At 37.5% G+C, this 14,162-nt stretch overlaps 2 protein-coding genes across 2 annotated transcripts; both read right to left on the reverse strand.

Annotated features, from left to right (window-relative positions):
* Positions 1-468: 468 nt before the first annotated feature.
* Positions 469-2,428, reverse strand: LOC147859483 (protein LOW PHOTOSYNTHETIC EFFICIENCY 1, chloroplastic-like). The gene has a single exon (XM_087326368.1). The coding sequence runs from the start codon at positions 2,401-2,403 to the stop codon at positions 577-579; it is 1,827 nt and encodes a 608-aa protein (XP_087182494.1). The 5' UTR covers positions 2,404-2,428; the 3' UTR covers positions 469-576.
* A 2,770-nt stretch (positions 2,429-5,198) lies between these two features.
* Positions 5,199-9,281, reverse strand: LOC147859484 (chitinase-like protein 1). Its single transcript, XM_087326011.1, has 4 exons — positions 9,164-9,281; positions 6,498-6,826; positions 6,095-6,248; positions 5,199-5,902 (listed from the first exon to the last, which is right to left on the reverse strand). The coding sequence occupies exons 1-4, from the start codon at positions 9,178-9,180 to the stop codon at positions 5,503-5,505; spliced, it is 900 nt and encodes a 299-aa protein (XP_087182137.1). The 5' UTR covers positions 9,181-9,281; the 3' UTR covers positions 5,199-5,502.
* Between the last annotated feature and the right edge of the window lie 4,881 nt (positions 9,282-14,162).

Raw genomic sequence — 14,162 nt, forward strand, 5'->3', positions numbered from 1 at the left:
GTATGGTCCATGACAACCACTTTGCATGGTGTATGTATGTTTTAGCAAAGAGTCATAACCAGATATATTTTTTATAATGTAAGCTCTCATCTTACTTGTGATATTCCAAAATGTTTTAACATTGTTTGATATTCCGAGTTCCCATGTAAGTGTATGCTTCAACAACTAGATTTAACAATCGTATTTTAGGATGTCAACGTTCCATCTTACTCGTGATGTTCAGGCACACCATCAATATATCAGATTGTCTTCAATATCACTCCAGTTTGATATTCCTACAAATGTTTTCACATTATCCGTCAGCCCCATGACGTGATGAGCACATGTTAACAATGCTTAGATGCACTCGAAGAAAAGAATGACAATTTCAATTTGAAGTTGGATTGTCTTAATGGCATAACCATTGTCTTATGAGTGTTTTGGATGTATTCGTGTTCTCCATTGAGACCAATTTCATACATGTTCTCAGGCAATGAACTAGCTTATATAGCTATACACAATTTTAATATTACATCATTTGTAATTATGAACTGAGGTTCAAGTTGCTGTTTAAAGTATTAAGGGCCATGAGGTAGGTTATTGTATGGATTGAGTGACCAAATCGTGGGGTATACCATGCATTTTACAAGCTGAAGCCAAAGCACTGCAAGCAGATTGAGAGAGGTTTAAATTCATCCTGCTTGCCTCAAAATACATATCACGAGCTAGTTCGGCTTCCCCACCATGGGATAAGGCTTTTACAAGTTGATCATACGATATAGTGTTGGGACTGAACCCATCTTCAACAAGCTTTTTCATCCATTTGAGTGCACCTTTTGCATCCCCAACCTTAGCACATGATGTTATAAGCGCATTGTATGTGATAAGCGTGAATTCTGCCTTTCCTGCATTCATTTCATCGATGAGTAGTGACAATTTTTCTTGATTACAAGACTTTGAATAAACTGAGATCATGATCGTGTATGCTTCGATATTTGGTTTGATACCAAGTTTTTTCATGTGGTGCCAAACTTGCTCGGCTTTATCCAAAAAGTCACATTTCTCTAGAGACGTTAGCAAAGCTCCATAAGAAATGAGGCTCGGTATTTGACCTTTCTCTACCATTCTCTCAAAAACAAGTAATGCACCATGGAGATCAGCTCTCTTAGCACAAGTTATGAGGGCAGTATCCCATGCATATTGATCAGGTGTAATACCGCATGATTCCATCCTCTCAAGAATTTCTACACTCCAATGGCTATTGCGAACCTCCCGAGACGAACTCAAAAGCAAGTTAAACTGTGACCTTACTATAATATACGAATCCTTATCAGGGACAGGGCCATCGGCTAGCATCCGTTCAAAAATCTCTAATGAAGCTTCCCATTTCCTTGCTTTACCAAGGATATTCATAGCATGGTTACAAACACCAACCGAAACTGGATAATTCGAGCCCTTTTGCATGCGAGTTAGCATCCGGTATGCAACCATATGATCTTCAGGGCCCGGCCCACAAGACCATATAATCCCTTGATAATCCCCTAGGCATAGATTTGTTATGGTATCTTCTACCTTTTCAATAAGACCAAGTATTTCGGCGTCGGATCTTCTACGAGAAGACAACATGCTTCGGATGGATCGATAAGCTATTCCAGAAACCACGGCTTTGAATTGTGAAGCAATCTCATTATCCAAATTCGCTTTTATTGAAAGTTCATATAGTTTCAAACCACTATGTATATCAATCATCTTTTCTGCGCCCTCGAGAAGCGATCGGAAAGTTGCCGGATCATCTAACACAAAACCCTTCTCATTGAGTTCTTTAAGAGTACCCATGGCTTCTTCATGAAGGCCCATGCGCTCATAAGATGAGATAATGATCTTATATGCAACAAGGTCAGGTTCTACATCATTCACCTTCATGTGTTCAATCACTTTGCTTACAAATTCAAACTGACCACTTCTATGAATCACGCCAAGAATACTGGAATAGATGAATATATCTGGTTTTTCTTCTCTTGTGTGCAGCCATTCATATACAGAGAACGCGGATTTCGTGAGCTTAGCGCTGCCAAGCTTCCTTATAACTGTACAGAACACTGGTAAAGGAAAATACAAACCATCAAGGAGAGACTGTACCTGGTCCACGTCTTGTATAGATTTTAGGGAATTGAACAGAACTCGAACGGAAGGAGCAAAGGGTCTCTTGTCTTTCTCTTTCTCTAGTTCAAGAGCGATCTGATGGAGGAGAAGCTTCTGCTGGCCATGGATGTCATGGTCAGGCTTTGCTAGGAAAACAGAGGTGTTGAAAGCGGCAGCATCAGAGCAAGAACAGAGGAAGGGGGTTCGAGGGAGAGAGTGCGATGGAGTGATGGGGAAGGAGAAGGCATGGGGCATGAGAAAGAAGGTCTCGCTGCCCACCATAGCTACAACAAGACTGTGTACAACAGTTCCTGGCCTGGTATGGAAGGAAGTATGTATGTAAGTTCATGCCATGAATTCTTCATCAAATCAAGCTTATCAATACCAATATGAAGACATGGCTATGAATGAATGAATGAATATATGAAGGCCTTCTTCTTTCCTTCATTTTTTTGGCATTGGGTATTATACATAATGTTATAGGTTGGGAGTTCGAATCCAGACATGGCCATTCGGGTATAATTTTGTAGCCTTCAATTGTTCACACCAACAATTGCTTGGTTTGTGTGTGGGTGTGTGCACATATGTGAGAGTGTAAACCCTAAACACTAAACCCCAAACCCCCAATGCCAATGTCTCATGACATGGGATAAATGTGGAAGCTCAGACTTTGTACATTACATATGTTGTACCTAGCTACAAAACCATGTTCTTTGAGAACGAGGAAACAACACATATCAATACATGTTAGAACCCATCCATTTGTCTGCCATCTGAACCATTGCTTCTATGTGACTCTGCTCACACTCACTATGATGTAACATGAGGCATTGGGGCACAAGTGATGAGTGTTATTAACTACGTTGCACGCTTTGCCCTAAATAGGAGTCTGAGCAACACTTTGATATAATGTTCCGCCTTTTATCACATCCGACTATGCTTCCCACACATCTTTAACCAAACCCAAGCCTTGCATGAACTTCTCTCACAATCACGGTGTGCACTCTCGATTGTGACTTTCATTAGTAAAGTTCTTGAGCATCGAGAGTCAATACTCATTTTCACATGTACTACATGAAAATGTTATATTTGTTTGTCTTATGGGTCAGATTTGTTTGTCTCACAATCACAATGTGCACTCTCGATTGTGACTTTCATTAGTAAAATTCTTGAGGAAATGTAATAGGGTCATTATAGGATAAGTAGGTTGCAAATATTACAACACAACATCATTGAACTAATTATTAGAGAGCTCACAAGGAAATGTGGCTAGCTATTAAAACAAGTTCCTCCATATGTCATTTTGTTAAGAGATCCTTGGTTGAATGTAAAATTTACATGTTCTTCATTGTAATGACATTTAATTGATGTGGTTTTCTAAAATCTTCCCTAATTTAAGTTTAAATACAAATTAAGCCATTTTACTATAGCTATGATATAAAAAAATTTAACTTGATTAACTTCTATATAAAATAATTGATATATTTTCTAAGCTATTGGTGACAATTAGGGCATTACAAAAAAGGGAGCTAACCGATTGATACGGATTAAGACATTTTCCTACATCTAACATAAAAATTCTAACTTATCAAACTTTTATATATACATGACCATAGATGAATGCATCTTCTAACATATTTATGCCAATCAAGGAAACATAAGAGGAACAAACCAAAATTGATAGGTCAATGTATAAGAAAGATGTCTTGGAGTCAACATATTTTCTAACGTATTGATACCAATGAGGGAAACATAAAAAAGAGGAATGGATCAAATATGATAGATCAATGTATAAGAAAGATGCCTTAGAGTTTATTGATAAGCCATAGATGAATGCCTTTATTTATAGACACATTTGTCTCAAGTATAGCTAAGCAAGCACATGGAAGTCTCCATACAACTTCGGGTGACATGGTTTCTAGATTACTTCATGTGACGTGGTTTACCACAAATCAAAATCCTACACTTTGTAAATCCCTAAAGGAAAGCATATGTGGTGATATCATCATAAAGGCTACAGCATATAATAAGCTTGCCCTACTACCACGTCAAACCAACAAGCCTCATTATCACTCAACATATGGTAGAAATTTGCTACTTTTGTTTGCCACCACATGATGCCTTTAAATCAGAAAAAGGCAACAATAGAGACAAATTACAATATATAGCAATCAATCAATGTCTTACACCAAACACCAGATCCATAACACATACCAACAATAAAATATAAATTTTAGGTAGTGCAAGCAACTTTCTCCATCATACATTATAACCTAAATTCTTGTACAATTACACAAAGGGAATTGATGAACCCTAGTGAGTATGATGTAGTTCAAGTCACAGTATTTTCAAATCATGGGTTGTAAATTACATGATACAATACATACAAAGTGAAAACTGAGAAAGGAATGAAGAAATAAATGTTCCAATAGTAGAGGGCAGAGCAGAGACTCTACTGATCCACTTGCGTCGGTGTATGTTGATTTGATCTGGAGGGATAAAAAGAGATGCAGTGGGTTGATCCCATCATTCAGAGGTTCGAATCCTTCCATGCGAGAAACCCAAACATCTTTTATCCAGCCCAGCTAAATCTTAAAATGTTGTGTCGTCTTCAATAGAACTCGCTTTCTACTGAACTTTTTATGCTTCAGTAGAAACTTAACCTTATCTCACCTAATCAATTATCTACTTATCTGGTTTTCACAGTCTACACATGAATATGGAAAGACTTAAGACTACTTCAAAGCTAACTGCATTGTTCAGCCATCTGCTTATCTGATTTTCATTCAACAAACTACACATGAACATGGAAAGACATTAGCAGCACACATTTTAGAAGAAACCGTGTTCATCCCAGATCATGCATACATAACTTTTTATTCCATTCAGTGAACACAAATTCCAAATAAACCTCTCAATTTGTTCCTCTGAACATAGATTACAAATATAATTTTTAAACAACCATATAAGCTTTTAGCACAGGTATCACACTCTATGGTTCTTCCACCCAACACATGACCTCTACAAGGATTATAACACAAAAATATGCTCTCTGCAAGAAAACAATATGTCTAGACTTGTGTAAAAGCAGTATATAATAAATAACCAAAAAAAACCATAGTACACTTGAACCAAACATACACAAAGCCCTTATGTTGCTCATATAATTATAGAGCATATAGGAATTCCTAGATCCTTAGAATATTGCTTATATAATTGCAGAGCACATAGCATTGGAAGATCTCCAATTATTGCGCAATGTGTGTGCATTGAGCAGCAGACCAGAAAGCTCCCTCCAAGCGGATTGGAAAATAAGAGTAATAAAATAGGTAGACCAAAGAATATGCAAACCATGGTTATCTTTTGAATCATCAGATCATTTCACATCTTGTCAAAAGGAGTGTAGAGCATCTTCTGAAGACCACATCCAGTATAAGGTCCAGCATTGTCTCTTCCAATACCGATCAAATCCAAGAATGTCAAGTAATGAGAGATCCTATCAGTCATTCGGATATCCTCCCCATGACCACATTCAACGAATCCATTGAGAATGTTAATGGTCATTCCAAACCCAGGGGTGATGTTGTTGACTGTGTCATTCTTTGAAGGCTTCCACTTTCCTGTCATAACGTCATGGCAAGACGGTTGTTTCTCTCTCACTGGAAGCATCCATGTTGCAATTGCAGTTTGGAATGCAATCGTGGAATTGGATGCAATCCAATCAGGCCTGTGGAGCAAGTTCAGTTTCAAGAACTTCCCTAATCTTCCGTAGTTGTAGTTCCTAGCAAAAAGCAAAAGAAGAGTGATATATCAAGTCACCATTTTACTGCAATTCTCAAGCACAAACCGTAAGAGATCATGCAAGACACATACTACAAAGCGAATTAAATCAAGTTGCTCACATATCTAACTCAGTATTAGCCAGAATCTTGCAAACAAAGTTTGAGGAGAGTAATATTAGTTAGGAATGTACCAGTAGACAGGCAAGGCTCCTCTACCATGATAGCTAACTCCTGGAACACAAGGATACTCGACACTGGCCTCACAGTAAAGCTGAGCTGGTGCAAGCTCCTCATTATAGCACAAACCCCATGCAAAAGGTCCTTTCAAAGCCATTGACCAGCCACCTACATTGTACACGGCTTTATAATTAATTCTCTATACTAAAGACTATTTTAACTCACACATACACAACAAACTTTATGGTGAACTTTCTATACTCAACCATATACACTCGACATTCAATATTGATGACTCGATAATAAATACTCTGTACTTAGCACTTTATACGTGATATAGGAAAACAGACACATTTAACAAGATTTTACATAAAGATGCAATATAAAAACTTCAACGAGAATCTATAATATACATACATGTGGTTTCGTGGGCCACGTGAGCAAGGAATGCAGCAATCTCTGTCTTTTGCATCTCATCTCCACCTGTTGTACCAAATCCTAGGTGTTCAAAGGTCGATGCAGCAAGTAAGAAATCATGATAATTCCAGAAAAAGTTGGCATGTGCCAAGGGGTTGTTCCTCATTGGGAAGAATCTCTCAAAGTGTTCTGAAGTAAAGATTTCTGCAATTGTCTTGTTTGCAACACAAGCATGCCCTTTCTCACAGACAGCATTGAATGCTGAAGCTCCAGGGACCATCAAAACAGCAACGAATGCAAGTGAAAGCATGTTATATATCTTCATTGCTCTGCACATGAAAAGCATACATAATATGGAAAATGCTTACTGAATTAAATTGTTCTAGACATTACATGGTTGGAGAACAGTTTTCACATCTAAAAACACCAATCTAGATTTTGTTAGAAATATTAATTGAATTGAGTTACCTTGATCTGAGTTTTCTTAGAAATATTACATGTATTGAGTTGCTTCCATCTAAATTATGTTAGAAATATTATTTGAATTGAGTTGCCTTGATCGGTGCGTGTGGGTGTATGTGTGATAGAGAGAGGGTGAGTGAGTGAGTGAGCAAGAGAGAGGTGGAACCAAATCCAACAGAAAGGAATCAATTTGCTACCAAAAATCTACAAATTGGTGGTATTCTCTCAAAAACACAGGTAAGTAAAGAAAATTTTCAGACATTGCTACTACGCTTTATGCAAGAAATGAAATGATCCAGCATTTAATATCTTACCATATCAACTTATTCTAAAAACTACCTCTAAACTTATGATGAGTAAAGCCAAGTCTTCCCATCACTACTTCTCCCACATTATGTGGCGAATGCAACAGTAATTTAAGATTGGATTCTTTACACAAAGAGACCAGCATTTAATCTTCAATAACAATACGTATATCTAGCATTTAGTGTCCGAGTAACATATCTAGATCCACTATTTAATACCTAAAGACTATACATAGGTCTAACATAACCCTAGTACTATGATATAAGAATGAGTATCCAGATCCAGTATTAAGTGTTTGTAGACCATACGTAAGTCTAACATAACCCTGGTAATATGACCTAAGGGTGGGTATCCAGTCTTCTAAAGAGGTAGAAACAAAACAGACCTCGCCTGAAACAGTGTCGACTAAGTAGATCTTGTTGTTCTATTAAATAAGATAAACAAATTTGGGTTACCAATGTGGCATTAAACGTGGAATGATATTATTTGTTGCTACATAGAGAGAAAACCGGCATTTCAATGACCAAAAACCATCTCTGGTTCTTACGTAGCAGGAAAGCAAAAATATTTCATGATACTGATGTCTCCTTCGTAGAAATTATTTGCGTCGGGATACAGATGTTACTACGTTAGACAATGACGCATTGAACGTAGAATGTGATAAGACGGTGTTTACGCACTCAGAGATCCACTATTTAAAATCCACAAACTATATCGGCATCTCACAAACTCTGGTAACAGAGTGCAGAACGTGCTAAATAGCAGAAATTTTGCCTCCTGGCGCATCCTCTGTGTACAATTCGTTGTTATACCTAGCATACAGCCATGTTAGGTTTCACAATGTAAGAGGAATTAATTGATGGATGGATGGAGAGATAGGTAAACCATCTCCAAGTTGGATCCATGTGTTTTCTACGTAGATTTATAAACAAACCAGAAGAAAGAAAACGCTATGCTTCAGAAAAAACTGGACAAAAGGTGTAAAACCAATTTGCAAGGCTAGATCAAGCAGAGATAGGTGAAATAAAGGCAGATCAAAGGAACGACAAAATGAGGATCCCAATCGCATTGACTAAATACAAACACTGATAAACATAATGTTTTCTTAGGACAGTGACTAGTATGTAAAATTTGTCGATGCGTCAGGCATAAATCTATGCCTAAGTTAAAAAGTCAGGCATTAAAACGTGGAATAAAATAGAGAGATAGAGAGTTCATCCAAATGAAATTCAAAGATACTGCATTCCCTTTGAATGCTTTTATACACAAATCGGAGACAATTAACTTAGCATCAGAACATCATAGCTAAAGACAGAAGAAGGGGGCATTACACCGGCAAAACACAACCAAAAATTGTGAATTTACAAAGGCTACGCCACATAAATGAGGATAAAGAAGAACTGCAGAAGGCAAATGAGAGTCCAGATAATACCAACCAAATTCCACAGGTAGAAAGAGGAGGGGGTTAATTGTAGTGATACACAGAAATGGATACAAAATACTAAAAAGAGGAAGGAGAAGGAGACAGCAATTATCTCTCCATTATTATACAGACGGAGATACAGAAATTTTGAGGATACACAGACGATATACAGAATCTACTCTAATGAGTCGCGGAGCAGACAAAGAAACTCCACAACAAATAGAAAGAGATACAAAACCCTAAGGGGAAGAAGAAGAAGAGGTATAAGAGAAGGAGGAAGACGAAGAAGGGAAATGTGCACAAAAACCACAATGATTCACAGACAGAGATACGGGAAATGTGCACAAAAACCACAATGATTCACAGACAGAGATACGGGAAATGTACACAAAAACCACAATGATTCACAGACAGAGAGATACGGGAGAAGAAGAAGAAGATGAAGAATAGAGAGAGAGATATGAGACTATTTTACCTGCAGGAAGCTTCCATGGCGAGAGAGAGAGAGAGATTTGTGGCGAAGCGAAGGTATGAAGACGAAAGGAAAGGGAAGCTTTGGTGATAACTGAAGAGAGAGAAAGAGGGAAAGAGAGAGACAGCCTGGTTTCCTTCAGTGACCGGGGGGCCACCGGCTCCTTCGGTCACCGCTTGTCTACTCTTCTCACCGACACTACTTTTCTTCGCTTTTTGTTTACTCTCCGATTCAGAAAGCGACATCTCACCGGAATCTATTTTCTATTTTCTATTTTCTATTTTCTATTTTCTATTTTTATTTTTTTCCATTTTTTCTTTTTTCTTTTTTCTTTTTTCTTTTTTCTTTTTTCTTTTTTCTTTTTTATTTGCCGGCCGTTCGCATTCTTTTCCCGCCTTTTTTTGGGGGGTCTACTGCGATTGGGAATACGACGTTCCACCAGGATTTTATTTTTATTTTTATTATTTACTATATATTTCCTTTTATGTTTAATAATAAATAATAATATATTTATTATTTATTATATATTTCCATTTTTTCTATGTTGAATTTCATCGCCGGACTCCCCGTAAAAAATCATTTTCCTCTGTCCCGTCTTCCCCGAAAAATCCTTCTCTTTTTTTTTATTTCTTTTGTTAAAAAAAAACATTCTTTTTTCTTTTTCTTTTTCTTTTTCTTTTTCTTTTTCTTTTTCTTTTTCCCTGTTTTTTTTTTTTTTTTGACTTCTTATTTTTTCATGCAGGAAAATAAAATAAACATTTCTTTTCTATTTTCTGTTGCCACGTCAATTTCCTTAACACTATTTGTTTATTATGTATTTCATTCATGCCTTCCCTTTTTTCGCCATTTTTCTTTTTCAATTTTCTTCTTTTGTTTTTTTAATTAGATGGGGGGTAGGGTCATATGTAGGGGCCCATATTTTGCCAGAAGCTCACTCTAATGTCTCCATTTTTTTGAGGGGAAAGGGGGGGGGGGGGGCGGGGGCTTTGTCTTAGAACGAATAGAAAGAAACAACAACACAAGGATTTGGATTTTACACACACATTCGGCCTACCCACATACATACATATACAAATGCACCACCAACTTTTTCTTGCTTTCTCGTCACCATTTGTGGCTTTTACCTTGCACAACTCAATCGTACTAATCAATACCTCTGAAGCATTGTAAGATCTTTCTGAATGTAGGAGGCCTTCGGGTAATTGAAATATCGGTTGATAAGTTGTTCCCCACGAAGGATAGCTAGCTTCCCTAAAATGTAGATATTTGTTCCAATATGGCAGTCATCTCATTTTGGCTTTACAATAATTTATGTACATGAAAGTAACTCCAACTTTTGCCTTAATGATTTTCACATCAAGTTTGAATTTGTGTAATAGCACTGGTGCAATAGCAGTGTCAATAGGTCCTCCTCTTGCCATGGACCCTACAACAACAAAAACAATATTTATTGACCTATGATATTGCACGAACAAGCATTTGAATTGGTGTAATAGCAACGTCAATAAGGCCCTCCTCTTGCCATGCACCCTACCCCAAAAAATGATTTATTGACCTATGATATTGCACGAATAAGCTTGTACAACTATGCATATAGACATAAACTCATGTGGCTATGGCTCCATAGCGAGAAATGGTTCTTCCATATGCATTAAGGGGTAAATGGGGGTACAATACCTAAGTCCAATCTAAATGTATTCACATGCCCTTTTGTGTGTATATATCTTCCTTATTGATGTGGAAGCCTTGTATGTGAAGCAAGTAGTCATATATTTCAAACCTTGGACAACTTTATTTTTTTGCATTCATGCATGTTTTCTTCTCTTGAATGATGTGTGTGTTCTGTCCATGTGCATTACAATCCTTAGGTCTTACTAGGTGGGATTTTTATTTATTAAGAGGAATGTACTTTGTTGATGGCGTGATTAGAATGAGTGCAAGTGATATTAGAGCTCCACAACAGAGATATTCTTAAATACGTAAGTTGTTGTGAGCTTGAAATTCCCCACTACAAGGAGTAAGAAATGAATACATGTTTCTAGGCTACGAGGATGTCAATCATAAATGACGTCATGTAAAGCATCCTTTGAGGAATATGTTACATGAACAACATAGGAAGAATAACACGAAGAAGGTAGATGAAGAAGAAGAGGGTGACTCAAATTTAATCGTCCTCAAAATGGTGGAGGGTGTACTATTCAATTATTGTTGTGTGCTTGATGTGTAAAGTATGGGTATAAAGACCATAAAGTATCACTCGTAACAACTTACATTCAAGTCTTGAGGTTGAAAAATCTTGAAACAGGGAGGGGATAGACAGTTTACCACTCATAACACTAATTTGTGTTCGTATGCTATGTCATCTTCTTGTTCCAACTTTCTGTATTTCATGTGCTTCACTCGCCAACCTTTCCATTCTCGTATCAACATTACGCCTAATCAGAGGATTGTAGCATGTCAAAACCACACATTGTAGTGTCATACCACCTCATGCAATTTCTCCCCCCTATTGATTTCATTGGATATTGCATCTTCTCCCCGTCATGTGCACATGTTCTCCATGTGGACCTGAGGCTCACAAGTGAATTCTGGTAGGTGTTTAATCAACAAATTCGAAACTCTACATTGGTAAAGCAACAACACAATATACTTATCCACATTTTTGTCTTCTTGTTCTCAATATATCATTGGAATCGAAAAACAAACCTTTGTAATACAAATTTAGGTGCTAATTTAGGAGGTGCAACCCATTGAAATATAGAGGAGCATCCTAACTACCGAGTTGGATCATCCCTTTGATAATAGCGTTACCTATTTTGTGTGGATTTTCTCAATTATCTTCAAAAAATCAATGCATATACTACCTTTTATTGACATGATATACATAATAACTTGTTTGATTACGAGCTCTACTTCAATTTGATGCCATCACCATTGTTATTTCAAATATCTATCTTCAATTATTACAAATTAAAAACATTTACAACTCATTCTACATCTTTTTGCACGTTTTTTCACATTTTACAAACTTTGCAAGAACAAGGACATCAACCTTGTATGTTCATAGGTGATTTTTTACATTGATAATTGCCCACTAGATCATTGCGCTCGAGATAATAAGACTTATGCACACCTAAATGAACAAGGCGGACTACTTAATCCTAAAAATTTATCATTTGGTAATACAATTGGTAACAACAATTCAAATGAAATGGATCAACGCTATCCTAAACAAAATGTTATTGGCAATAATTGGGTAACACTTCTTGATCATTTTGTATGGAACGAAAGGTATTTTGATTGGATTAAAAAATAAAAATAAAGCCAACCTATGTATTGTTAGGAGGAGCACGTCTTACTTGGTACACTAGGAGCATTATTAGTCACTAAAAACACATAGAAGGCTAGACTCACATTCTCCACCCATTCAAAATAAAACAGTGTCACAGAGTGGTAGTGTATGTTTAGACATGTTGTGTATTGTGGAGATAAAACTAAGCGGTGGTGATGGTATGGATATGTCCATGCATGCAAGTGGATAATGAATCTTAATTTGTAAAATATATGCATGGACATATCCATACCATCACCACCACTTACTTTTATCTCCACAATACACAATATGTCTAAACACACACACACATCTTACAAATTAAGATTCATTATCCACTTGCATGCATGGACAAATCCATACCATCGCCAGCACTTAGTTTTATATCCACAATACACAACATGCCTAAACATAGACTACCACTCATGTGGAGATGACAAAAGTTATGTTGTTAATTTTCACAACGTTAAAAAATGATTGTCTGAAAGTATGATGATCCAAGTAAAAGAAGAGAGATGGCACCTTCCCTTATAATGCTTAAGTGCTAGCCCAAATTGTGCACATTGTTCGTATTTTATGTCCAAATATGGAATGAATGGAAGCGTCATCAATCGAGAGCCAGAATGAGTTAGAGCCAACACTTTGAATCCATTGCATGCGTGTTGTTGAATATGTGGATTAATGAAGACTAATATTTGGAGCAACTTTATAGCACGTGAAACATGTGCGATAGATTGTGGAGGAATCCAAGTGAGTATGTGGACATATATTTGAAAATCGCAACATCGTTTGTAGAAAGTGTGGACAAATCGAAAACAATGTCGAGATTGTGTAATATATATTTGAAGTTGCTTTGCACATGGGCTTGAAGCAAGAATTAGTGGACCATTTTTGGAGTCTACGATGTCATTAATCTAGCATGGTATGGAATACATTCGGAAGGCGCGTACCCAAGAGGGTATACGCATCTAGATGCGAGCGAATGAGCGAATTGCATTTTGTGGGAGCTATGGTGCTGATGGGCAAAGGGTGTGAATGGATCGAAGTCAAGGCAAGGGTCTTTTGGGGCATGGTGGATGGTGTTGTCTGGAAGGAGCTTCGTGGATGTGGTCTTTCCGAAGTGTGGTTTAAACCTTGAAACCTAACCCTAAACTAGATCCTAAACCCTAAAGTGGTCCAAGCCGGACACAACTCATCATGGATGGGCTCACAACTCACAGAGTCACAAAGATTCTCTCTCTCACACACACACACACTCTCTCTCTCTCTCTATCTCTCAACACACACAGTCTCTCTCTCTGAACACACACAGTCTCTCTCTCTGAACACACACACACACACTCTCTCTCTCTCAACACACACACACACACACACACCCTCTCTCTCTCCCTCAACACACACACACACACACACACCCTCTCTCTCTTTCTCAACACACACACACACTCTCTCTCTCTCTCAACACACACACACACACTCTCTCTCTCTCTAAACACACACACACACACACACACACTCTCTCTCTCAACACACACACACACACAATCTCTATCTCTCTCTCAACACACACACAATCTCTCTCTCTCTCTCTCACACACACAGATACAGACGTATAAATATCCAAACTCTTCGCCCTGAGGTTTTAAGCTCCCTCGTTCATTTACTGAGCTT

Source organism: Azolla caroliniana, unplaced genomic scaffold, assembly GCF_043228905.1.
Source record: "Azolla caroliniana isolate FFs.n. ecotype wild unplaced genomic scaffold, voAzoCaro1.0.p SCAF_10, whole genome shotgun sequence".
In the NCBI taxonomy this organism is placed as follows: Eukaryota; Viridiplantae; Streptophyta; class Polypodiopsida; order Salviniales; family Salviniaceae; genus Azolla; species Azolla caroliniana.